The 25762-nt window shown below is 41.1% G+C and overlaps 1 protein-coding gene across 12 annotated transcripts in view; it reads right to left on the minus strand.

Annotated features, from left to right (window-relative positions):
- FGGY (FGGY carbohydrate kinase domain containing) overlaps nucleotides 1-25762 on the minus strand; it is a 282954-nt gene that overhangs the window by 95628 nt on the left and 161564 nt on the right. For all 12 annotated transcript variants that reach the window (XM_039555991.1, XM_010408771.3, XM_039555988.1 and 9 more), the window contains 4 exons: nucleotides 22135-22347; nucleotides 20160-20271; nucleotides 18221-18372; nucleotides 8887-8972 (listed from right to left, as the gene is read on the minus strand). In XM_039555991.1, coding sequence (XP_039411925.1) covers nucleotides 8887-8972; nucleotides 18221-18372; nucleotides 20160-20271; nucleotides 22135-22335 — 551 coding nt within the window. In that variant the 5' untranslated portion in view covers nucleotides 22336-22347. The remainder of the gene's footprint in view (nucleotides 1-8886; nucleotides 8973-18220; nucleotides 18373-20159; nucleotides 20272-22134; nucleotides 22348-25762) is intronic.

The raw sequence follows: 25762 nt of genomic DNA on the forward strand, positions 1-25762 counted from the left end.
TTGGGGGTGGGGAGAGTTTTGGATATAACAGGCAAACCTCTCTGCACATCCTCAAACTCTTCCCAGCCACCTACAGCATGAAGAGTTTGTCTACTTTCTTTCCAACTTTGACAAAAATTCTTTGTGCATGGATACTAGAGGCAATAGCTGGGTCACCTCCCATTAATTCTCATCTACTCCAACACTGGCATATGGATTCTGGGAGTGACTCTGGGACAGCCCCAGCCTACCAGGGAACACAGCAATGGGCTCTCTGAGGAATGCCTATGCTTTCTAATCCACTCTCAAAAGAGTCCCAGGATACATCCACAATGCAGAACAGCAGCAGGCTCAGAACTCAGGCTAACAAGTCTGAGACAGAGCACTAGAAATAAAACAAAGTGGACAAACACGGGTTTAACTGAGATTCCCAGCTCCAGTTTAAAGCTGAGTGTCAGCAAGCTGACATATTATCTGAAGTTACATAATAGTAAAATATAAAACATGTAACTTCCAGAACTTCCCCTTCACTTTCAAATTAAACTAACAGCCATGGTGAAATCTGAAATTCCAACTCTCCTATCCACAGGAGAATTAAGTTTCCTATGCATGCAGTGTCCAACAACCAAGAAGCCTAACTCCAGTCATCCCTGCTGGATCACACTGCAAGCATTATTGTTTCATCTGTTTCTCTGAAGTCAGAAAGTCAGAATCCTACCATCGACATTTAATTAAAGAAGGTAGTGAGAAAATAAACAACCTTTCTTGGAATGTCTTTGATTCCATAAGTACATATACATTTCATCCACTGAAGACTGAATTACAACCTTTCATCTAATGAACAGCTTAATGGAATGGCACTGGAATAAAGAATGGGGGAAGGCAAAAACAAACCCTTGGTGATTTCATATAACACATTATATATTTATATAATATCAGGCTGGCTATCTGGCAGCATCAATCTGCAAGCTGCAGTAAAAGTGTTCATCACCTCAGTGCAAGCAAAAGGCAGAGCCAGGCACTTACACCAAATCAATAACCAGATCCTACTGAGAGTTAAGCAGCAGATGGTCTATCACAATGAAGAAATGACAGAACACATACATAGAAGTGTCTGGTTTCTTCAGACACATTCTTGAAAGCACTGTATCATTGATCTAAGATTATTTTTATAGGCAGATGACAGGTCAAGCATAAAAGTGCTCTGTTTTAAAGGTTACGGAGTTGGCAAGCTTGGTATCACTGCCATGGACAAAGACTCATTTTCTTTTGAGGTCTTCCTTGTCAGGTTATTTACACTTCACAGTTAAAAGGCTCCTCTCTGGAGAACATGAATTCTAAAACAAATAAGAGAAAAAGTCCTAGGCGAACTAATGCTACTTTAAAAAGATAATGTAAATCTACCCTGACACCATCAGTGTCATCCTAAAGCACGCCGAGAATTCCCAGTGAAAGTTACTAACATTAAGCAGATTTAGAGAGCCAGCCAAAAAAAATAAAGCAAACCTGTAGGTAAACTGCCCTCCAGGCCAAGACTGTTGTTACAGCCATGTATTACAGTGAGAGGGAGAGGAGGAACACTCCAGTGGTGAAAAGCATTTGTTTGGGAAGTCTGGAGGAAGAATTGGTCCAGAATAAATAATTTATAGTGTGACCTGTGAAAATGCCTATGGAATACGACACCTAATTCTCACTGCAAGTTAAGACAGAAAGCTGGATGCCCAGCTTAACACTTAAAGAACGTTACCCTTCAAATTATATGGCTCTTTTCCCAGCTATAAAATAACAATGCCACTTTCTTGCTTAAGAGCACATTTAAGGGCTGAATTTATTAAGGTTCTTTCATATGCAAGGTATTACAGAGGAGTAAAGGTCTGGAGGTTTTTTTAAAAACAAAAAAAAGAAGGAAAGACAAAAGAGCCCCTTATGGGATAATAAATTTCTGTGATTTTAATACTTCTGAGCACTGTATGTACACACACAATGCACAGACTTCATGCTACATAGCTTTCTTTCCCTTCCCTGGATGAGAACGCCCCTGGAATGTTATTGTTTTCAGGGGGGTGGTTTTTAAGAATTTACTGTGAATACATGCATTATATATGTGCACACCAAAACACTGCTGGGGCTGTAAATGACCCAGGAGTCCATAAACATGGCTATTTTCTTATCTGGTTCAAATTTATGCAAGGAAGCAATTGTTACACAGCTCTGGCTGAACAGAGACCCAATCTCACAAGGGACAAGGGGGCTTTCCATGGGGTTTCACATAAGGAAGAGTTCAAAGGAGATGACAGATTGTTTATTACATCCCTTGTACCATGAGGGTCTGATCCCTGATGGTGTTCACAGGAGCTAATGCAAAAGAAACACCCTGAACACCCAGCCTGGATCTGAAGAGAACTGAAATGATTGTAAAAAAATGAGATCAAGAGAACTGAAAGACAACAAACTCCTCTGTGGTTTCTGTCTCATTTTTCCTCAGAATTTAAGGCTGTAATACCACAACTTCCTTCAATACTCCCCCCCAGCCCCAGTGAAGCCCAGTTATCCATTCCCACCGTCAGTGAGGATGTCAGCAAGAGGAATCTCCCAGCCATCTCTTTATGAACTTTATTAAGGGGAGATTGTCATCTCAACCTCACAGAAGTTAATAATTACAGTGTTCTGCAGAAGTTAGTATCTACATTGCTTCTGCACAGGACCAACAATGAAATGGTTGTTTAAACACAGCTTCTTTGCTTCGATGGAAAACTGTGTGCACACCACTCCTCAGCTCAAGTAAATGTTAATGACTATTATGGAAAAATAAAAGACATTTTCTGATACACACAGTACAGTTCTTTAGGAGTCTTCTTAGGATGTCAGATAGGATTATCCTTCAGATAATCGTTTAACTGCATTTTGAGACTGAAGAAATAAGACCTTTAACAACAATGAATATATGAACTCTGATTTTTTTTTTTTTTATTATGTTTTTAAAGTGCTGGAGAACGTTTTAACCATCACACACATACTCACACACACACACACACACACACACACACTCTCAAACTACCACACTAGGCAAGATCAGAGCTTAACAGCCAACAAAACACACATTCAATCCCTGAGATCATTTTCCTGAAATAGAAAACTACATATGTTTCTCAAATTTCACATCAAGCCACTGCACAGCCCAAGCTGCAGGGGAGTAGGGAGCCAAGCCTGCCTTTGGGCTTGGGGGAGGAAGGACCTGAAACCAAGATGATTCCTTCCATATCACCACATTTCTCGTCCACAATCTCCACTTAACAAACACCCCCGTTTCACAGCATTTCTAGCTGGGCTTGCTTATCAAGCAGCCTTTGCTTTGTCAAATTAAGACACATTGCCTTGGATTAGTGAGACTCCCTGAGTTCACGATGACTTCATGGTTGGCTCAGTTCAGTGTCTCCGTGGCAAACTGCCAGGAATACATCCACTGCCCCCAATCCTTTCTATACTGACCTAGCTGGCTTTTGGTTTTTTGGGGTTTTTTTTTGTAGCAGCAAATGAACATAATAGAAAATGAAGGGCTAGATATTGTGACAGCTAATTAACAATCCTAACAACTTCAAAAAATAAAGTAGTAAATATTTGAAGATCTGAATGCAAGCCTCTGCAGTACAACCTCTCAATGTATGTCCGAAGTTGTTGGACAGGGACAGTGCAGTTTTTCTTCACTGGGCAGATACAGTGAGACACTCTGAAGGGCTCCTGTTCTTGTGGAAAACACATTAAGCTTCTTTTGCTCATATTTTGTAAAGGGCACTTGTACAATAACAATAGCTAAAGCTTCCTGTTTGCCTGTGTGCTTCCTGGCTAACATTAACAAGACCTGCTGACAATTTTCTCCTTTAGCACACAGAACTCTTTCAGATTGCTTGGTAGACTCAAGGACATATCGTTTTTAAGTTTTTTTTAAAAAATATCTAACAGTAATGGCCCACATCGCGCCTGCCCTTCACAGTCCTGATAACTTTTCCAGCTACACGTTTCCTATTTTCTGGATCAGTCTGTGTGTCACCAGTCTCCAAAGAACATGTTTTGAATTTATTAAAAGCCTGATAGCAGTAGAATTCTCTCATTTGGCAAACATACCATCACAGGGACACTTGCTTTTGGCTCTATGACAAGAAATGCATGGTACTTTGTCCAATCCACAAAAACACCATCCCTCCCCTCCCAACCAGCCTTTCAAGATAATTCTCCCTTCTCCAGAGACTTCTCTAAACAAGTCTGCAAGTCTGAAGTCTTGGGTTTCATGTCATAAACAGGACACAACACCCGGGTGCAATTCAGGATACTGTCACTGCCCCATGGGCTCAGCACTAATCACAACAGCTTTCTGCAGTATTCCCTAGGCCCCTTCTTTCCAGAGACAGGCCTGATTTTTAGACTGGGCATCTTTTGAAGTAGGCACAAAATATCAACAGGAATCCAAATGCCAGATCCCAGCCAAAGGGTATCCATTAGTCACGGCAGGGCTAGGAAGGAAGGGAAGGGCAGCTGGCCCCAAAAAGTGGTGTCTGTGCTGCTGCAGTTACCACATCTCTCTGAAAGGATTGCCCAATCCTTGAAAAAGACACAGACATCCTTCAGATAATCGTTTAACTCGCACCAGTTTGTTTTTTCAACAGTGCCTCTAAACATAAGCTCCTCTTCCAAACTCCCTCTCCCTTCTCAGAGTTTCCAGCCTGTTCTGGGTAATATGCTTGGTGAGGGCTCCACTGACACAGCCATGAGAGACCGACCTCACAGCGGTAAAAGTAAGCAACCTCCTAAGAGTGTGTGGATGCATCAGTTTAACAGATGAAGAACAAACACAGGGATGAACAAACATCAAATCCTCAAATGTATTCAGCTGCCCCTACACCTCCAAAGACACAGATTTAATTCACTTCTCCAAATCACACAAGGAACATCACAGGGTAGAGATCTGAATCCAGATTCTTGGATTCTAGAGCACCTCCCTGGCTTTATTGTTCTATTACAAGCTTCCCTCACTACAATTCAACAAGGGACCAGACTCTACTCCTGTTCATCCCAGTGGACTCTGCGTCAACTGTGACAACATCCAGGGAGTTCTTTGCAAGTCCAGCAGTTCAAGGGAGCCATCTCAAGCCCTAATTACAAGCAACAAGTTACAAAGGAATTTAAGGAATTTTAAGTTTAAGGAATCAGTCACTGCTTAACATAAAGAGCCAGCTACTTAAATGTGCACAGGCCAAGGAACTCATAAATGAAAGAAAACAGTTTGTCAAGTATCTTTTTCTTGAAAATAAGACTGTATACTGAAAAGAGATCCCCCTCTCTCACAGAGATACAGACAAATATTACTCATGTGCTTCCCAGTAATGCTTTTTATCAACTACAAGCATTTGCTTTTCACTTTGTAGTCCATCACTACCATAAACAGTATGAATTTCTTTCTTATAAAACCGAGAAACTCATGATCCTGAGATCTGTTGGAAGGAGATCATTTAGAAAAGTGAAGTATATGAAACAGCTGTTCCACCCTTTCCCATGTCATGATGGCAAGCAGCTGAAGACTGACTGGACAAGTATTTTCACAAGAAAATTATTTGGGTCAAATTCATAGCTGAGATGAAGTCTCTACTAGATAGCACATTATCCTCCCCAGATATTAACATATCTAGAGTATAAGATGAAAAAAATATCCTGCACAAATATTCCATTTGTTCCAACTTTTTTGGTAATTTTGAGAGGTGGCTTGTAGCACAATGCTGGACACCTTCTATCTCAATAATGTCAGCCTGACATTATTCCTTATGTTTCCAAATCCTCTTTCACAGGCCTAATCTCTCTTTTGTTAGAATTCATCTTAAATTCCAGTACAGACTAGCTCATTTTGCAGTGATTGAGTTGCCTATGATTGGAAGTTGCCCTGAAGCAGCATTTTGGGTCTAAATACATATGACCTTGGAGAAATTTGTGTGTGGATTCCACCCAGTTTAACAGCTCAGCCCTATTCTTATCTGCAATGTAATCCTTCACAAGACTCCAGAAACACACTAAGATTACAGATGTGCATCTCTGGTAAGAATTCCCCATCCATAACACAGTAGCCTATAACTAAACCAGAGAGGAGTTTAGATTTTATTAAGACAGCTGTACCCAAAGTACCATATAAAGGAAAGGTTACCAGAAGTTGTGGATGGGGGAGGGAGAGCAGTGTGAGTCACACTCACCACGAGCAGAAGTGCTGAGCCTCTGAAAAGCACTGCTAAGAGTCTGTCAGAGAACAGCTCCTCCTCTCCACCACTGCACTTCTGGGAGAAGACAACCGAGTATTCAAGTGGTAAAACCAACACTCATTGTTGCAGCATTGGGGAGCAAAGCTAAGAAGTTCCAGGTTTAAATTTTTTAACTGAAGAGCTGTCAGTAACTTTTTTTTTAATGCAGAATAGTCAGCATGACCATGCCTGGATCGTTCAGGACGAGTCAATGGTCAATCACCAGCCCAAAGCAGAAATAATAAAACATAACCATATTAAATATGGAGCATTACAGGCAACAGCTTTCCAAGAACAAAGGGAATCAACAATTTGGAACTCATCCTTTGCAACTGATGAGTGGATGTTGTTCAGTGAGATACAGAGCAATTTCAAAGCCAGGAGGTAAAAAATCCTAGATGATGTTTGAGCCTCCACCCTGGAGGTAAGAAACAGTTATTGTTTACTATAGGTCCACTGGAAAAAAAACTTGGCAACAAGACAGTTCAAGCCAGCAGAATTAAAGGTGAGAGACAAAGGATTTCATACTTAGAAACACACATCAAGAACTGCTTTTTCAAACATGTCAAACTCTGATCTCACACACTACTTAACTTTGTGCACAGCAACCTCACTGAAGGCAAAAAGACTTTACATAATTTCTAAATGTCAAATACATACAAAATGTTTTAGAGAGCCCCTTAAAAATTTAACGAAGCACGGTCTTTTCTATAACAGTGCCTTCAGAATTGCATTTATTTTGGTAAAATCCTCCTCACCAAAACAATTTTTTAAAAAAATAAATCCTTCTTTTATCAGGGCCAAGTTCTGTATGATTCACAGTGACTAACACTGTGTTTTGCCCTGTGAATAGACTCCTTTGTGCTCAAAGGGAGAAAGGGTGGTAAGAGGTAAGAATCTCATACTTGATAAATTCACACTTCCCTTGTGTTATGAGCATATGCAGGACAAATTACTTGACTTCACCAACCTACAAGAAAATTCTCAGAAAACGGGTGTGCATGGGGTAAAGCAGAGAAAGGGAAAAAAATTAGGTTTGATTCCAGCAAAATGCTTCTTGTACCTCTTTTCCTGTCTTTTTCTTCTTCCTTTGTTACCCTATAAGACAATCCACTAGAATCAAAACAATGGGCTTAATTTTGGGGAGCACATTAAAGACAGCAATGAACAAGGAGCTATTTTATTCAAAATAGAAGACTCTCAGCCAAAGTGTGAGGGAAGACTTTATCCAGAGAGTCTTTTCCCAACATTCCTTTCTCCCTTACAACCTTCATCAATACAATTAAAAGATTTTGAATAATCACATTGCCATTGCTAAGGAAATTAACTTGCCTGTCTAAATTCAGGCATCTCAGCTTTTGAGTATAATCCTCTGCAACTCTATTTTTTTAAGAGAGATTCTCTGCTTCACCCCCAGGAAGTTGCAGCCAAGAACACGAAGCCAAAGCCAGGCAGAACCATGGAGCTGTCAGGATCACTGTGCCCTCCCTTTTCAGAGCCTCCTCCACCTCATGCCCTGACCAAAGGGTGCTAATGCTAAATCAAAGTCCTGAGTCCTTTCACAAGATGCAGACCTTGGAATATCATCTGGGAGCCTGGGATTTATCCTCTTGAAGGTAGAGTTGGGTCAGGTGACAGGACTGTTTAGATTGCAAGATCTGTGGGGTGCAAGTTGTTCTTCTGTTACATAACTCAGAGTTAGACAGCAAAATCTGACTGAAAGTCCAAAGGAGGAAGATTTAAGATACCATTTATCAATTATCATCTGGCAAGTCCTTGCACAACCCCTCTTCTTGACTTTTTAAAGTCAATCATAGCACTTCCCTGCTGTATAATGCAAGGAATATAGAACAGATAATGCTCTAACAATAGCTGTCAATCAGGAAGGCTAACTAGGGAGAAATAGAGCACTCAAATAAAAAGAACTGTATCTTATGGGAAGATGTCTCATTTCCATAGAGACTAAAACTATCCTGTGGCCAGCTTTCATCTGAGACTACATTTTGCACAGATTCCGCCCCACAAACTGCTATGGAAATAACTGTGAGCTGCACTGAACTGGGCGTGATTTGAAATAAATAATACTGTCCCTTACTTCTCACAAGGATCTGCAAATGCTCTTCACCTGTGTTGGTCACTGTAATTCAGGTTTTTAAGGGGTTGTCTCAGAGGGTTTTGTTCAACTGCTCAGCAAGGATTCCAGGGTGCTTTTGGGGAGCAGCACAGCTGCCATGTTTTACAGTGAAGTGACCATTTTAAATTAAGATTTTACCCGATCCCTCCCACATGGCAAAGAAGTGCACACTTCCAATTCTCAAAAAAGTCAGTAAATTTGTCAACAAAAATAGATTTCAAAGACTTATTGGAAGTGTATTTAACAGAAACTCCAGCAATCACATTCATGCTCCAAAATGACATTTTGCAGCAACATACTGTATCTGTGAATTCCACTGCTCCCAGGAACAACTGTGTTCAGGAATGCACGATGGAGGCAGGAGATAGGTTCAAGATGTTTTGGGGCTAGCTGAATTACAGACAGATGTACATAACAGCAGGTCCAGTCAGAATGAATTAAAGCAGAAATGTACATAAGAAAAGAGACAAAATCATACTGTTATAATTAACATACCTTGCAGTGACACCTGTGGCTTTCCAAGATAAGAAATCCGGAAGATCAAAGAAGTAGCCAACCTTCTCCCACGATTCTGGCAAGTTCTAATAAAAATATGTTTAGAAAGGCAGGTATTAGAGGTCAGGCATGGTCATGTCCTTATTTTAATGTAATTAAAACCCTGATATTTAGGTAAAAAGGACAATTTTTTTAAACCCAGTGTTCTGATCATCCAGACAGCTCTACTCTCTGGAGAACTGAGCCTGGAGAACTGAGCCTTTCCCCCACCACAGACTGATCATAAGCAAAGTTCCCCATGAGGAGTCCACGGAGGCACAAGTTTCAGATCAATAACCTGGGGTGTCTCTGTTCCCCATCAGCTGCTCCGTGTCAGAGCAGTTTCAAAGTCAACAACTTTATCAAAAAACATTTGCCTGAAAAATGTTCTATTTTCTAAAATAAACCGTTTGAAAATATTTAAAATTTAAGATTTAAAATTTAGTATTTGTTAATTATATGCATAGGAAGAAAACAAGGAGCTCTGTGAGCACACAGACAAAGCCTGCAGATCACGTGGCTTTCCAAAAAGCTACACAACATTTCCAAACTCCTAAAAAAAAATCTCTTCTACCAAAAAAAATCATTTACAAAAAGTTTCTACCACTGTTCTCTGCACAGAGGTGATGGTCCAGAAAGCAAGAAGACATCACAAAAGGCTGATCTTATCACCTGGGCCAGGCTCTATTCCTTGTTTTCATCTCCAAAGCTCAATCTGATTTTAGCTTATGTTAGCAATGCATATTCTCAAAACTACTTTTCCACAAACAATCTCCACACCATCCAGCTATCAGACCATGATGAACGGGAAGAAAGTTTTCCCTGGAGTAATGCTGTATTCCAGTGTGACAGACAGTGAGCATCACTGTCCTGCAAAGCAATCCCAACAGTCACCTCTCACCTCAGTAGATTAAAATAAGAATATCAAAACTAAATAAAAGCCCACAAGGGTCACAAATCAAACTTCCATGGGAAGACTGCTTGAAAAACCTCCACCAGCATTTTAAATAATTGAAAAGGGCAAAGTTTTCTCACTTAAGATCAGCTCCTGCCTTAGAAACACAAGTCCTTGCTGGGGTTTTTCTGGAGCAAAAATTAATTCCATGCAGTGTCAAGAATGTACAGGCTGAACTAAAAGAGAACACGATTCCATTTTAAGAAATAATATTTGGCTCTTGAAATTCCTCCCTGTGAGGGTGCTGAGGCCCTGGCACAGGGTGCCCATCCCTGGAAGTGTTCAAGGCCAGTTTGGATGGGGCTTGGAGCAACCTGGAAGAGTGGCAACCCATGGCAGGGGTTGGAATGAGATGGGCTTTGAGGTCCCTTCCAACCTCATTCATTCTGTGATTCTATGATTCTGTAACTTAATTCAGATACTCTGATATCAACCCAAAATCTTACAAGTCCAGAAAGCTGCTGAAATGGAATCTATGAATTCGAGAAACTACAGTGCAACTGGGTTAGTACAAAAAAGCAAAATTTTGTTTAGTCTTGGGTCATGCAAAGAATCTGTCTTAAAACTTGGAGTTTAGACCTTGAAAAGCTTCTAAAACTTACTGGGTTTCTATTGAGTTCTAAAAAGAAATGCTCTGATTACAATTTTTTAATATAAAACACACAACTTTTGGATGTCTGTTCCTGACCACTCAGGTTTAGGTCACCTCCCAGACATAGGTGGTTGCTACTCACATAAATTTAACTTCCTAAGTGAATGCCAAGGTGCTCCACAGTTTAGCCCAAAGATCATTCAGCCTGATTATTTTGATAATAAAAGCCATTACATATTGTTAACACACCTGACAGCCTTCAAGAAGGAACAGGAGCAGTCTGGCTGTTACTTTAATCAGGAAAGAAACTGGATTAAGAATAACTGTCTTCTTCAAACAAATCTGTTTCATCAAAGATACTCCTTGGATCCTTATTCTATTACTTCAAGAATTCCCAAAAGCCACATGTTAGTGACACTCAAAATACTTTGTTTCATGAACATCCAAATGATTCATTTTTTGCCATCTTGATGCTGTGTCATCACTAATTAGTAGAGACAAAAAAAAAAATCGTAGCACACTCTGATGCTTTTTCCAAACAAATTTAAAGTCTCCATGTTTTCGACACTCACTGAAGTTAATTCAGATTTATTTTCACCCAGTCAGGAGTCTGTGACCACATTAAAAGGATTGTGGAAAAGATCCAGGAACGTTCCCAATGCTGTGTTCACATCCTGCGACTCACCCTCCAAACTCACTTGCAAAGGAACTCACACAATCTTTCTGCTTGCCAGAGTTACTTATGGGGTACCCTTTCTTCATCTCTCTCTCTCTGATTGCTTTGGGTTATTTTAACAGCTACACCTCCACAGAATGATTTTTTGAGATTTTTATAGATAATCCCAAACACCTGGGGACAAGAGTTTAAGAATTATGTAGTGCAATGTATTTTAATCTTCCTAGGCAAGAAGGGAAAATGAGGGATTTCTTAATTGGACTGAAAATACACACATAGGGTGTCTTTTTCTAAATCACAGAAAACAAATGCACATTGTGTGAAAGGAAGAAAGGGAACAATGGAATACTTAATACACACACTCACAGGGATCTAAAAACTCATGTCCCATGCCCTGCTCCAACTCAAAGCAAGGATTTACAGCTTGGATCTCCCACACTTCAGACTGGATGCCAAGCCATGTGATAGCGCTATTCCCACACACCCAAGATAGGCCATGAGCACAAATTCCATCCTTGCCAGAGCCATGGCTGCAAACTGATCGATTTTGACACAACTTGCACTCTAACTGGTAAAAGATTAACTGACTGAATTATCAGAGTCAGGAACTGGGGCAGGGAGGAGAGAAGGGGTTGGAAAGTAAATTCTTGGAGTAAGGCTGCTGCTGAAGGGGGAGAAAACCGCCTGCACCACCGAGACACTGGTGCAAGTATCCTTAAATCCCTGAGGCATCCCAGGCATGGCACCACAGGCAGGCAAGCACCAGGGCCCAGGCCAGAAAGGGCTGCAGAGGCAGAGAGCAGGCACATGAAATCAGAGCTGGAGAAGCTGGAACAAGGCAGGGAGGACAGTGTGTGCCTGCTGGGAGCCTTGTCCCACTGCAGAGGAGAGGAGAGACATGGAGGGCAGACAGACCAAGCAGGACATGCTCAGAGGTGCAGGTGCTTCAAATCTCCCAGCTGTGAATGCTGTTTCTAAATGGCACTTCTGCCTGATTAGCAACTACAGTTAAAAGCCAAATCCAGGCTGAAGTACAACTTATGCATGTGTGTCTGCACTGTGTATGGACTGTGATAACACAGAGTGTTGAAACATTTATAAACAATTCTAAACAAGAGTTCAGTTCCAAACTCAACAGCCTGGAGTCATTCTCATTTAACACAGAATTTATTGGAAAAATATTCAGTCACATTCAACAAGACAAAAAGCCAGCTGCAAGGGCAGCAAGCAGTGAAGAAGATATGCACCAGCAAAGGAGCTGCTGCCAAGCTAACATCACTGCATCCACTATCCTTCCCCCCACTGCCAGGGGAAGAGGTTTTAATTGCTTCTGCAAATGATCCCACTGGTAGCTGCAAGTCACAGGTGTACAGAAGGAAGAAGGATGATGGATCAAACAGCAGCTCTAACTGAGGATGTGAACTGTAACATACAGGAAGATCACTCACTGCCAGAAAAAAAAAACTTCTCACAGACTATTGATTTTAGTTATTAATGGCAGAGGAATGATATGCTAAACAGTCACTACATGGTTTGGGTTTTTTTCCTGAAGGGAGGCTCTTCTTTGCTCTTAAACATGACATTAAGAGCAGAGTGGTGAAAACTGAGTATAGAAGACTGCACTTCATTTGGAGGCAGTTACCAAGCAAATACTTACCCTCAGTCCAACATCCCCCACCCACTTAGAATAAACAAAAAACTTCAGCATCTCTGATTTAATAGGACTAGTATTTTTTAGAAATAGCTGGTTCGTAATGTCATTAGTATGAGGAAAACATAACATGCATCCTTTCGTTTTGGCACAAGCTACAATAACATTTTCAGCCAGAAATTAGTAAACAACGTTTTTTTTCTTCTGCTATCTCTAGGGAAAAAAAATAATAACAGGCTACTTCTAGAGCTGGACAACCATTCTCTGCAGTTTTTGCACTGCTGTGTTCGAGCTGCCTTCGCACTGCTCAAACACTGGTTTGCCACCTCAGAGATATCTGTACAGTTGTGTTGTACTGACAAACACCTGCAGCAAAATACTTCCCACGGGAAGGAGTTATGTACCCCCACTTTCAAGTCACATGCAGGCATCTACCTCCCAGAACTACCTATGCATGCAGGCAATGAACACCCAATTTTTTCAGCCAATGTCACCAAACGTACAGAACCTGCTTATTAAACTGCACAAAAATTTACCTGCAACTACAGAAGTAAAAAACTATTGCAATAATGTTTTGTAAGAAAATTGTAAATTAAGAAATCTAAGGAAATAACAGCAAAAGGAGTGAATTTAATTTATTATTTTAAAAGAACCAGTAACCAGGAATTATTTTCCTTTTTAGTGAGGGTTACATTCAAACTTACCTTACTGGCTTCAGGAAGACTTTGTCAGAACCATCTTTCAGCTAGTTTCTAAGTATTTGTCAAAGGATTCTTTATTTCACCTTCATTTACAGGTTATGTTCTTAATTCAGCTGACCACATTCAAAAGTCAAATGTGGCTGCACCTACAGAAGTGAGCCTTATAAAAAAATCATGTATTTGTTTTGTTTTGCATTTAACACTGGACTCTATTACCACACATGATCCACACAGGCAGAAAAATACAATGCTGCTCCTAAGTGAGCCACAGCTGTGCACACTTTAACCAGACTGCCCCACAGGCCTCAGCTGATCATTTACTGCCAACAGCTGTCCCCGACACACAAACTCCACTTGCAGGGATGGCTTTGCACCATAGGAACACCTATCTGCAATCACAAGCATCAAGAGCAAACAATTAACTTCATGGATGCTAACTAAGAGGTGCCAGAGGGTAAAATGATTCAGCCCCAATCAAGCTGAACTGAATATAAGCAAATACAAATCAAACAGAAGATCTCAAAAAGCCTATTATGGCCTTAAAAAATTTAGCTTTTCAATTCAAACTCGAAATGGAATAGAGATGAAGAGCTGGAAGAAGAGAATACATGCTGAAGCCTCCAGTCTCTAGTTAAATCTCTATGCTGTGCAGGGAGATGAAATGTTAAAGAGAAAGCATTACATGGAAAAGAAAGTTTAAAAGAAGCAGGTGACAATAACCTGTGATTTTGAAGAAAACCTGCAGCATCCCTCCACAAATAAATACAAGGGGAGAGGAAGAAGAAAGCCACAAGAAATAAAAACCACTATCTACTTCTTGTACTTTGGTGTCAGCTCATTCCTCACACTGACTGAGGTCATCTGCAGCTTCAATTCTAGGAACAAGGTGATGGAAATGGAAAAGCACAGTTAGGTCATTATTGAATCACAGACTGGTTTGGGTTGGAAGGGATCTTAAAGGCCATCCAGTCCCACCCCCTGCCAAGGGCAGGGACACCTTCCACTATCCCAGGGTACTTCAAGCCCCTCCTAGCCTTGGACACTTTCAGGGATGGAGCAGCCACAGCTTCTCTGGGCACCCTGTGCCAGGGCCTCCCCACCCTCACAGGGAAGAATTCCTTCCCAATATCCCATGTAACGCTGCCCTCTGACAGTGTCACTCCAGGCCCTTGTCCGAAGTCCCGCTCCAACTTTCTTCTAGGTCACCTTAGTCCTTCCCCCTTCTCCTTCCTCTTCCGTACTTCCAACCAAGTCAGGATAAATTTGCAAAGTCATATTTTAGCAATACTTTTAACTGCTTAGATGAAAACTCCTCAAGCCACAGAAATTCCACTCCTCTTTTGAGAGACACCCGAATCACTCACAATCTGCCAGCACTGCTGATTTGACCCATGTCAGACCCTTCCTCACAGAGGTCAGGTTTGCAAATACTGTTGTTAGGAGAACCCAGGGCAAAACATGAGACAAGAGCATCTTGTCATCACACATGTCCTAACGTGGCCTTCCAGACTCAGGTGAGCACCACGGAAAGGGAGAGGGAGGCTTTAGTGACAATGTACACACAATTAACCTCCCGGTGTAACAGCAGACCACCAATCATTTAGTATCAGTACTTTAAATAACTTCCTTCCAAAAATGCATCTAGTTAAACTCATAAGTTTCTCTTTTATTTAATCATTATTATTTAACTTCTATTTTATTATTTCACTTCAGACATAAAGCAGTACTTTTCCCCACTGCACCCTCTCTGCAAAACCCATACGAATGCAAGCAGCTGTGGAATGTGCACAGCACCAATCCCAGGCAAAGATGTACAGAGGGAAAACAGCAAAAATATTTAATAGCAGAAACATTAAATTCCTGGGGAGTTCAAAATAAGGTCCAGGGAATTCAAAGCAAAAGTCAACAGTGATTCTTCATATATTAGGGTGTACATGCTGACCTGGAGCATGACTGTGCAAAGTGTCTGGCTGCGGGTTTTGTTCTGCTTTGTTTTCTTTACAAACATCCCTGTGTTGAACATGTTGCAGCCATGTCAAGCCTTCTGATGAAAAACTTTCCAGAAACATGATGCCAACCAAAGGGACAAAGGCTCAAAATAGCTTCTGGATACACCTTGGTTTAGCCAGTTTTGATTATGGTCAGACATAGGAGAATGTGCCCAATCCACTGTTTTTGTCTTAACTTCCTGGGATACTGTCAGGTATATGACAACATTAGGGAGGAATACTGAGAAAGGAATAAGGAAGGAAAGGAAAAAACCAACCCATCTCACTACACTCAGTAGTCAGGAAAGCTGGAGACACCAAAGCCATGAGCACCAAAGCCAGGCACAGTGTGGGCAGACACTGTGCAAAACTTTCCCAGGCAGTAACCCAGGTCAAACCAGGTACAGTGCAGTCATTTACTGAACATCAGTTATCATAATTAAGTAGAAGCATGATGGGAATTTCAGTTTCAACTTTGCAAAGCTCTCAGATAGTCTCAGTTGAAAAGGATCGAATAAAATTAAAATGTGTCTTTCTACCTGCTAATCTTGCAATTCTCCCACGGGATTTGAAAACTAAGCTTCCTTTTTGCCAGCTTGTGCATTACCACTATCTGAAGAAATAATCCTGCAGTCAGAATAAATGACTGTATTTTTTCCCTGTGGTGTGTGAGCTAGATCAAAATCTCACCCTGCCATACATGGAAAATACACTTAACATAGAAAATAAAGATGATACAACTCAAAAAACAGGAAGGAGACCATTAAATACCATTCTACAGGTAGTTTTCCTGACCATACCTTTAATAGCTGTGTCACAGTTTATTGATATATAAAATATTGATACCAAAGAATCTGAAGAGACTTAAGTAATTTATATTCATAGCCCAGTTCAAGGCAGTCCACTGAGAAACAATGAATGTGCAAACTGCTCTTGTAGGTCTCATTTGAACAACCTGACATTCGAAGTTATTACAAGATTTGCCTTCCTGGGCAAAAGATGAGGACACTTGCATTACACGAGGCTGAGTTTGAGCTCTCAGAGCCCAACATGATCCTTCACTGACAGCCCTGATGTCAGGTAAGCCATGGATGCATTACTGTGCCTGGCACTGAAAATAAACCATCACTCTTCATTTAATTCCTTTCCCCCTCCTACTTTGCAAGGAGTACAGAAGCAATAAAACCACTCAATCCTGCACCTCTCCAGAGCTAAAAGGTTTAACCAAATCTCAGCTGATTACAGCCCACTCCAGGATAACTGTTCCAGCTCCTCAGCAGCTGAGGTGTTGCTGTAGGTGTTGAGGTGCCCGAGCTAAGCAGGGCAAGCTTAAGCAGTTTAATAGTGAGTCATGCCCAGACCACTTAGGACGTGGGGAGTGTCGAGTGGGCAGCTCAGCAGGCAGACACTGAGGTAAAAAACCCTCTCTTAAGGACAATAATCTCCTTAGCTGGTATGTCAGCAGCTGAAAAGGGACATATGAACAAGCCCTGTTCTGTAGCACCCTTCTGCCAGGAAATCCCTGCTGCTGGCTGGCACCTGGGGTCAGGAGGATCCTGTGTCCCACCCACTGGCTTGGGGAAGGAACAAGCCCTGCAATGCACTCCCCTTTACACCACAGCAATTATGTCACAGGGCTTTGAGGTCACAGCAGACTCACACCTCCACGTGACCACATTTGGACACCCCATAATCTGGATTTCCTGAGCAGTCAGGTACTGATACCCCTTGCAATATGAAAATGTTTTAAATGCAAACGATTCATTTCATGTTTTTATGGCTTACATTTTATGATTTATAAAATGACTGATGTATGATACTCATAGCTTGAGAAGGGAAGAACTAGTAGATAGATAATCATATTTCATTATCAACATTCATTACCCTCTAATGTCATTAATCTGTCAATACCTGCTTCTATGAATTAATTCCTTTGGCTTTCCCCAATCTGTGCCTTGTTACAATATAATGTCTCATGTCTGCAAGGACAGGAGAATCTGGCTGCTTGAAACTGGCAGCAAGCAATTTGCATTTGGGCTTTGTTAAAATGACAGTGAGCATCATTGAGGCCAAATGCAAAAAGCCAGGCTGGAGGAGGTTATAAAAATTTCAAGTGGCAAGTGTCTCTCCTTTTATCTGGCAGTAGTCATTAAGAGGCCATATGTCATTGTAACACACGAAATTTAAACACAGGAGACAGAGGCAGAGCTCCACATTACACACAGAGCACCTTCCCTCTACACATGGTTTACTTCCTGCTGATGGGACAGAACTAAACTGAAGCTGGAAGTGGAGAGTTCCTCCACCAGCAGCCAAAGCCATCACACCCACCCTGCATGCTGGATGCCTCAAAAGCAGTTCCTCTGGCACTCCAGGCTCCAGGAGCTGGAGCAGGAAATACACCTCTATAACTAAATCCTAGGATACTTTGAGGACTCATTTATTACCTGCACCTCAATTTGTATGTATATCTAATCCTAGATAAGAAAGGCATTTGGAATGTTTCTATCAGGGAACACTCCACTTCAATAAAATCAAACATATTTATACAAAATTGAGAGGAAAAAAGAACCTCAAAAGGTTTAAATCACAGCTTTAGCCTGGCCTTACTCTGCACACCCTGGGGTTCAACACTAAGGCTGAAGACTTTTGTTTTAGAAATCTCATTCTCAGGAATTAAAAAGGGGCATTAATCACTAGTAAAAATGCACCACAGTGTTAAATGTACTCACTTCCTTTATCCAGAGCAATTTAGGTGGCTGCATTTCCACAGACATGGCTCCCCCTACATAGTTCAGAACCCTGTGCTGGGTTGCATTGATGCGCTCGACTTGACTCGCTGCACGATGGTCCATCCACATGATCACATTCCTATGGTTCTGTCCTTGGGGGGGAAACAGAAAAAAGAGATTATTTTAGCCCTGGTTTAGCCCCAGCTCAGTACTGCAAGTTACTAGGCTCTAAACTGCTTCACATTTTCACTTCTACATTGAAAACTCAAATTCTATTTGGGTTAATAATTCAGAGTGGATATCTAAAACCAAAATTTTAGCCCTCTGAGCCAACTTTAGGACATGCTGAGCACTGAGAATGCTGACTGAAACCAATCCGGCTTCTGAGCATCCAAGAGCTGTGAAACACCACATTCTCTTCTATTTCATTCAAAGAACCCAAACTTCTCGACAAAGTTCATGTATTTAGTTAAAAATAAAAAGGAACATTTTGGTGACCAGAAACTAAAAATGTGACAAAATCTGAACAATTATGTTGTGAATTGAAATTAACTCAATTGGCTACAGGGATTCTCTTTCCTCTTCTATGGTTATGAGAAGAACTACCCTAATTCCTTTCCGAAATACTGTTTCAAGGGGGATAATTCGCTGAAATGCTTTTCTTTTGGATGTGCAAGGAGAAAGCATTTGGCAAGTCTGCATCAGACACAAATGAGAACAAGAAGCAAAGAACATTTTATCCAAATTAACCTCCAGAGGACCTGCCAGACAGAGGGAACAGTAATCCAGGTGACACTGCAGATTCCTCTCTGGCTAAGCACACTGCATTCTACATGGCACAGCCACTCAAGCATCATCTCGAAAACACACTCTAAAACAAGGCAGAAGTACGAGGCACATCAGTATTTCTAAAATGGATTGAAATACAACTTAGAGCTGTGAAACTGCCTGAAACCCCACCACTGCAAGACTCTTCACAGCATTACAGTATTGAGTGAATTCTTGTCTTGTTGTTTAGCACCACCACTGTGTAAACTTAAAGTTCTTGGGGATATCAGAGCACATAAAATGAGAACTGAATTTGACTTGCTAGACCCAAAATAGCCACAGATATCATTAGGCATTGAACAGATTGTAAGAGACTCTCAAACTGAAAAATAAATAATCTGATCTAAATTTAGAGAAGGACGTTTTGGGAGCAAAGCTGGTTTTTTGAGAAGGATAGGAGGAGATGACAAACACATCTGAGAATAGAAAGGGAACGTACACAGAATTACGATCACGTCTCTGTAACTACTGGTATAGCACACACCTAATCTTAAGCAGGATTCACTGGGGAAAAAGTGCAGCACAGATTTTTTGTGAATCGTCTGAATCATCTACCCAAAAACTAATAAAACCCCCCGAGATTTTTAGAAAAAGGGCACAGACTGTTTCTGAAGTTTAGCACTGTCCTAGACAAAGACAGAACACCAGTGTAAGAAAATACACAAACTGAACCTCTTGCCTGCAGCTCCATGACAGAGCAAGCATTTAGACTACACTAACAGTTACATTTTTAACATTCCTTTGACCAGTGTGGATGGGCATTTATACACACTATAAAAACCATGATCAGTACAGTCTGGAGAAGAAAATATGCAGAAAAGAAAAATGAGCATAGATTTCCCTAAGAAGCAATTTCTCAGAGTTAAGATGAATGAATGTGATCTTAGGATGCCAAATATTTAACCAAGCAGTAAGTAATTCTCATCTCAAATTTAATTTTGCAGTAAAATTAGAACAGTAAACCCAGGGGAAAAAATCCCCTTGTAAAGAAGTTTGTGTCATCTCCATCTCCAAGAGTCAGCCCCACCACTTGGGATCTGGATGACATGGAAAGTTCCCTCCCATCAGCAGTAAAACACACAGTAATACCATGTTTTGTGTGGAGCCCTACCTTGACAGTTGACTGCCAAGGGCTGGAACTGTTTATCCACCACAACAAGGGAACAGGTAGCATCAAACCCCAGCCCTCGGATCTGGCTGGCATCCACTCCACGGACAACTTCCTGAAAATACACAAAACACACCAGAATACAAATATATCTATACACGTGCAAGTATCATGTGAATAGTGAGTACAGAAAATGAGTTACAAGTTAGCTCAAACTCTGAAATTTCCTAAATTCAGTATTCTTTAAAACTTTGAAACATAAATACATCAAATTACCAGAAATTCTTTGGGTTTCAAATCTGATTCAGAGGTCTTTATCCACAGTCCTGGATAAAAGCAGGAAGCAGAAAAGTATCAATAAATCAAGGTAGCAGAAAACCTGTAATGTTGATTTTGTCTCTTTTCTAAAGCTTGGAGCTGAGCTGCATGTGAAACATGGACACAGGATTAGGACCAAAGTGTTTCCATCAGTTACTTCACTGACTTCCTGCCTGTGGAAGCAACAGTCTTCCAGAATTGCTTTGGTAATATTGTATTTGCCTCACAATACTGAAGGGTTCCAAAAATAAAGTCTGTCAAAATCTGTAGCCATGATAACACTAACACCTCTGCAATGCACACCTTTGCTCAGCTACCAAGAGTTTCAATAGCACACTTTTTGGAAGGTTTTCAAAAAAAAAAAAAAAAAAAAAACCAACCCAAACCATTGCCCCAAAATGCCTGAACTTCATGGCTCCCAGCAGCACTGGAAAAAAAAACACAACACCCACAAGGATTAAGTGCCAAATGAGGTTGCAAGACACCTAAAATGTAGCACGGTAATAAATTGCCACTTCTCGGCAACAATAAAAATATCATTATTTTAATTAGTACTATAAAGAAAGACTTTAAGTAGACTTGCACAGTGCCAGTCTCTTACTGGCTCTGTAAAACTGCAGTTTCTGAGACCATTTTATTGCTTAAATATAAGAGATTGCATTTAAAGAGGTCCAGAGCAAGAACAAAGCCACTCAGAGAAAAATCAAATAAACAGAGGAAGACTTGCTCTGCCTTAACATCAAGCTGTTCTTCCCTATCACTCCTGTCACTCCCTTCTTTTCCTTGCATCCCACTCACCTTCTCCATCTTAGGGCATTTCTGCAGAGCCAAGCTCATTAATGTTTGAAAAGGCTGATCAATAACAAGACAATGGGTGAACAGTCCATCTGCAAATTACCAAGTGTATCATGAATATTTAAAAAGCCAACCTTAGAACATGGAGCAGGCCAGGGCTTTAGTAAGGAAGATGAAATGGCCTCTGTGTGCACTGCAAGCAAGGTCTCTAATTTACCTTTATCTCCAGCATGTACAGGCAGAGCCCTGGATCAGAGGATACAAATTTTCCCCTATAGTAAAGTCTGTTTCAATCTGGTTTTATGCTTGATACTATCCACAGACATTTATTATTTATTTTGGTCTTATAATACTGGATCCTCTTACAATGAGGATCACAAGTGTTACTTTAGGGGCCATCCACAAACCAGATTACAATTCCTCTACAATAAATTCTCCTTTGTGACTCCAGAACAGCCCAATGCACCTCTCTAGATATATGCACTGCCAGGTTCTGAGCAACCTTGACTCCTCCAACAACTGTCTCGTGGGTAGAGCATACAGCTAAACAAAGCTCACAGATGTGACACCTGAAGGCAGTGAGTAAATCCTCCCCCAGCAATAAGAGCACAAAGAAAGGCCTTTCATTCTACTTGCCGTTGTAGCATGAGTTTTTTTCACTCTGGCCTTCAGCTCCTCACCAATAAAACAGACATTGTGAGGCTGCATCAGCCTCAAGGTGCCTTTAATGCACAAGGGTGGTTACAAGTCACACAGCATGAACAGACCCGAGTGGAAGTGACAGGCACAGGGACTGCAGGACCGTGAACATTCCCACCTTGCAGAGCCACCTGCAACACAAATCCTTCATTTTGTCCTTGCCCACCTTTGTGACAGAGCAGCAGGCAGCCCAGATGTCTGCAGAGGATTGCTCATAGTGGTCTGGCCCGGGCTCCCAAACCTGGATGCGTTGCTCTGCGTGTGCCACCACCGTCCCAAACCCGTCCACCAGAGCCGCGCGAACGCTGGCTGAGCCCACATCAACTCCAACGTAGTATTTCACTGCAGTCTGCTTCTCACTGGGCATTTTTAATAAAACCTGTTGAAAGAAAAGAAAAAAAAAAAAGGGGGAGGGGGCTAAAAGCAGATAAAATGACTTGATGGAAAAAGTGCCAAGAGCTGCTGCCTCCAATCATGCCAAACATCCCACCTGTGGTGCGATGCTGGTAATTATAAAGTAACTACGTGACAATCAGGTACACGTTACCCAGAGGAAAAAAGGAATAAATAAAGTTAAGTTTCCAAGAGCTCTCCACCATCACCTCACACCACTTTAAAGACTCAGGCAATAATTTTCTGAAAATGTGTTGAGCCATGAGAACATGGTGTGAAGTATCTGCCTACTCTTTGACATCCTACAAGAACAAAGTGAGGTTAAGTTAATTGATTTAATTTTTCACAATGAGTTGCTTATTTCACTATATTAACTATTTGACATTTAATACAGTGACAAATTCACTGTTCTTAATTTCTCACAGTTTGTTCTTAATTAATAGTTAACATTTACATTTTAATCAAGCTGTGAGAATGCTAAGAAAGAGCTGATAGAAGTATTTGAAACGTCAGACAAGTGTTTAGCGCTTGTTTGAACCTATTACTTCTCTGAAACACATGAAACTCAGCTGACACACAGCTTCTGATACTCAGAAAATGAATGGATCAATTGGCATTTAATGAATACACGGTATTTACAGAGCATCAAAATGGCTCCACTTAGAAACAGCCCACTTCTCCCAAAGAAGTGACCTGGATAATTTCTGGATTTGGCAGATGGGGTGGTTAGAGGGAGGAGTATAGGCGAAGGGGGAAAGATTTGCAAAGTCCTGATTAACAGAATATGATTATTCACATTTCAAATTAATTTTTTTTTTCTTTTTTTTTAATAGTAACATTGAGTACAGGTCAGGATCTACTGGCACAATGTAGGTGGCTGTTCACATCCATGGCTGGCTTGTAACCAGTGCTGCTGATGGATATCACAAATCTACAGTCACTGAGGGCTAGAGGCAGCAGGTGAACTAGAAGAGGAAAAAAAAGAGCCTCTTATTTCAGAAAACTCCAAGTATGATTCTGGATAATAATTTATTTGGACAAAGTTTCATTTGCACTGAAAAGAGCGTAAAAACACCTTGGCTGAAGAAACCAACTGAGGCTTCCCCTCCTCCCACCCCTTAAACAGCTCATGGAAATGTGGTCAGTCTGTGGAGATCTGTAATCACACAATCATTTTTTCCTGCTTCAATCTGGCCCTTCATGCCCAGACCCCACTGCTGGGTCCAGGACCCATGTTTTTGTTCTGTGCTTGGCCAGCACGAGGGAGTTCTGTCCCTGGTACAGACCAAAGCAGTGACCACACCGCATTCTGCCCACACCATGCAGGGTCACCAGAGTAGTTGTACAGATCAACAGCTTCTAATAATGTCAGGAAGTAGAAAAAACTCCAAGCTATAGAGCATATTGTGGTCCTGCTGGAAATCCTGGCTCCTGCCTCCCAGCATGCTGGTTCTGCCCAGCAGATTAGGTGCAACACACACTAATCTCGTTAAGCAAGGTCATGTGTCCAAGCGATGAGCAATCAGCTAAAAATAATGGTGTGCCATGAGTCTAACACCTAGGAATATTGGCAAGAAAGCGTGCTTTATTTTCTTGGCCCTGGCTCTGTGACCTGGTCAGAGGAACAAAAGCCAATTCCTCTGCCAGAGAGGACACCTCTGCTGCTATGGGTGATTAATACTGCATCTGTCACCTGGAGGGGGGACAGCACTCAGCTTCTCCCTCTCAGCCCTCGGCTGGAAAAGCAGTTTCAAGATATTCTTTTCAACACAGTTTTTACTTCTTAATTTTGCACTCCATCTCCCCAAAGCTCCAAAGGCTGGCTGCAGGTGCTGCAAGCTCCTTGTGAGAAATTTTACGACAAAGACATTGCATAATACTATTCCTGATACTATCTCACGAATTTCCCTATTTTTCCCCTATTTCAGCTCTGCCTTTAGCTGCTGACTCATAAAAAGTTGAGAATAAACCACAAGCTGCAAACCAGATCCTTTTTTTTTTAAACATAGGCAAATCCTTCTTACTTGCTCTTCACAAAATACAAATAGCAAAAGGAGTATTTTATATCCTGCCTCCTGCTCACACACACAATATTACTCCAAATTTCTCTTCCTTGTATGGCAGCCTTGATTTTAGCTCATTAATGTGTTTTTGCTACTTAGAGAACAAGCTTAACAGATGTTAGAGAATTAAGCTCACAGCACCTCCTACTCAGCACTTAAAATTATGGCTTTGCATTGGATTCTTCCCACAAACATTTGAAACCTGGAACCCAATCTGCCCATGTAATGTTTACTTTCCTTTTTTTTCCTTACTAAGCAACCAGGATGTGCCTGTGTGAGTGACTGGGCAGGAAGCAGAGTTTGTTTATGTGCTTGAGCAGTGCATATCAGCCTTTGCACAACCACCAGTTTACTGCTGTCAATCAGAGGAAATAGGAAAGAGTTAAGTGACAGTACAAAACCAAGAACCCCAAACTTACTTTAACAGGTCTCTTTCTGAATAAAGCTCACCTAGACCCACAAAGGAGTGCTCAATATCTCATGAAAAAGAAGAAAGGCTAAAAGTAAATATTAATCCTTTTTCGAGCACAGCAAGCACTAAGTTACTGAGCCTGTTCAAAGTAAAGTGTCTCTGCAACAGGATCTGATCTGCTTGCAAAAACATAATTTGATGCCAAGATTTTTTTGGAATACCAAACACTTGGTATGCCACCTACTTATCAACCCCATCCACAAAAAGCACTGTCATCTCTAGGTCATAAATGCCAGCAATTATGGACTCTGCCCAAGGGTATTTCTTGAGAACCTAAGAACTCTGCAGAGAAGTTGGTGGAAAATATTTAGCCAAAGTACAGTGATAAGAATTTTAAAGAGGAATGTTGTCATTCTGTTTTGTTTCCAGAAGATTCCTTTGGTACAAGAGGAAGCTCCAAATCAGAGATGAAGGAACTCTTTAATGGAATTCAGAGGTAGCAGAAGGTCCCAGCACAAGCTTCTTGCTTTGCAATTTGGACACCAGCATTCATTGCCATGTGAAAACTGTTGTGCAAATAAAACGTTGGGTTTGGATTTTTTATCAGCTGGATTCCTAGCTTCTGCAGGCAGCACAATCATGAGGAAAACCGTGAACCAGAAAAATTACTGAAATAACATGTCCTAAAAGTCCAGTCAGACAGGCCAGTTCATCAAGCACAATATTCCTAACACGACACCAAAATATTTTATGCATGTTTATGGACTTCCAAGGGGTGCAAGGCAGTGGAGATAGTACCTTCTAAATCCCTGATGTATCTAGCACAGGAAGCCTGGCTCCTTGCAGCCAAGAAAAAAGGCCTCCAGAACTTCAATACAGCCTTGTCTGTCCACTACAGAATTAGGGCCTCACATTTTCAACTTATT

This window comes from Corvus cornix, chromosome 8 (assembly GCF_000738735.6).
Source record: "Corvus cornix cornix isolate S_Up_H32 chromosome 8, ASM73873v5, whole genome shotgun sequence".
Taxonomy (NCBI): Eukaryota; Metazoa; Chordata; class Aves; order Passeriformes; family Corvidae; genus Corvus; species Corvus cornix.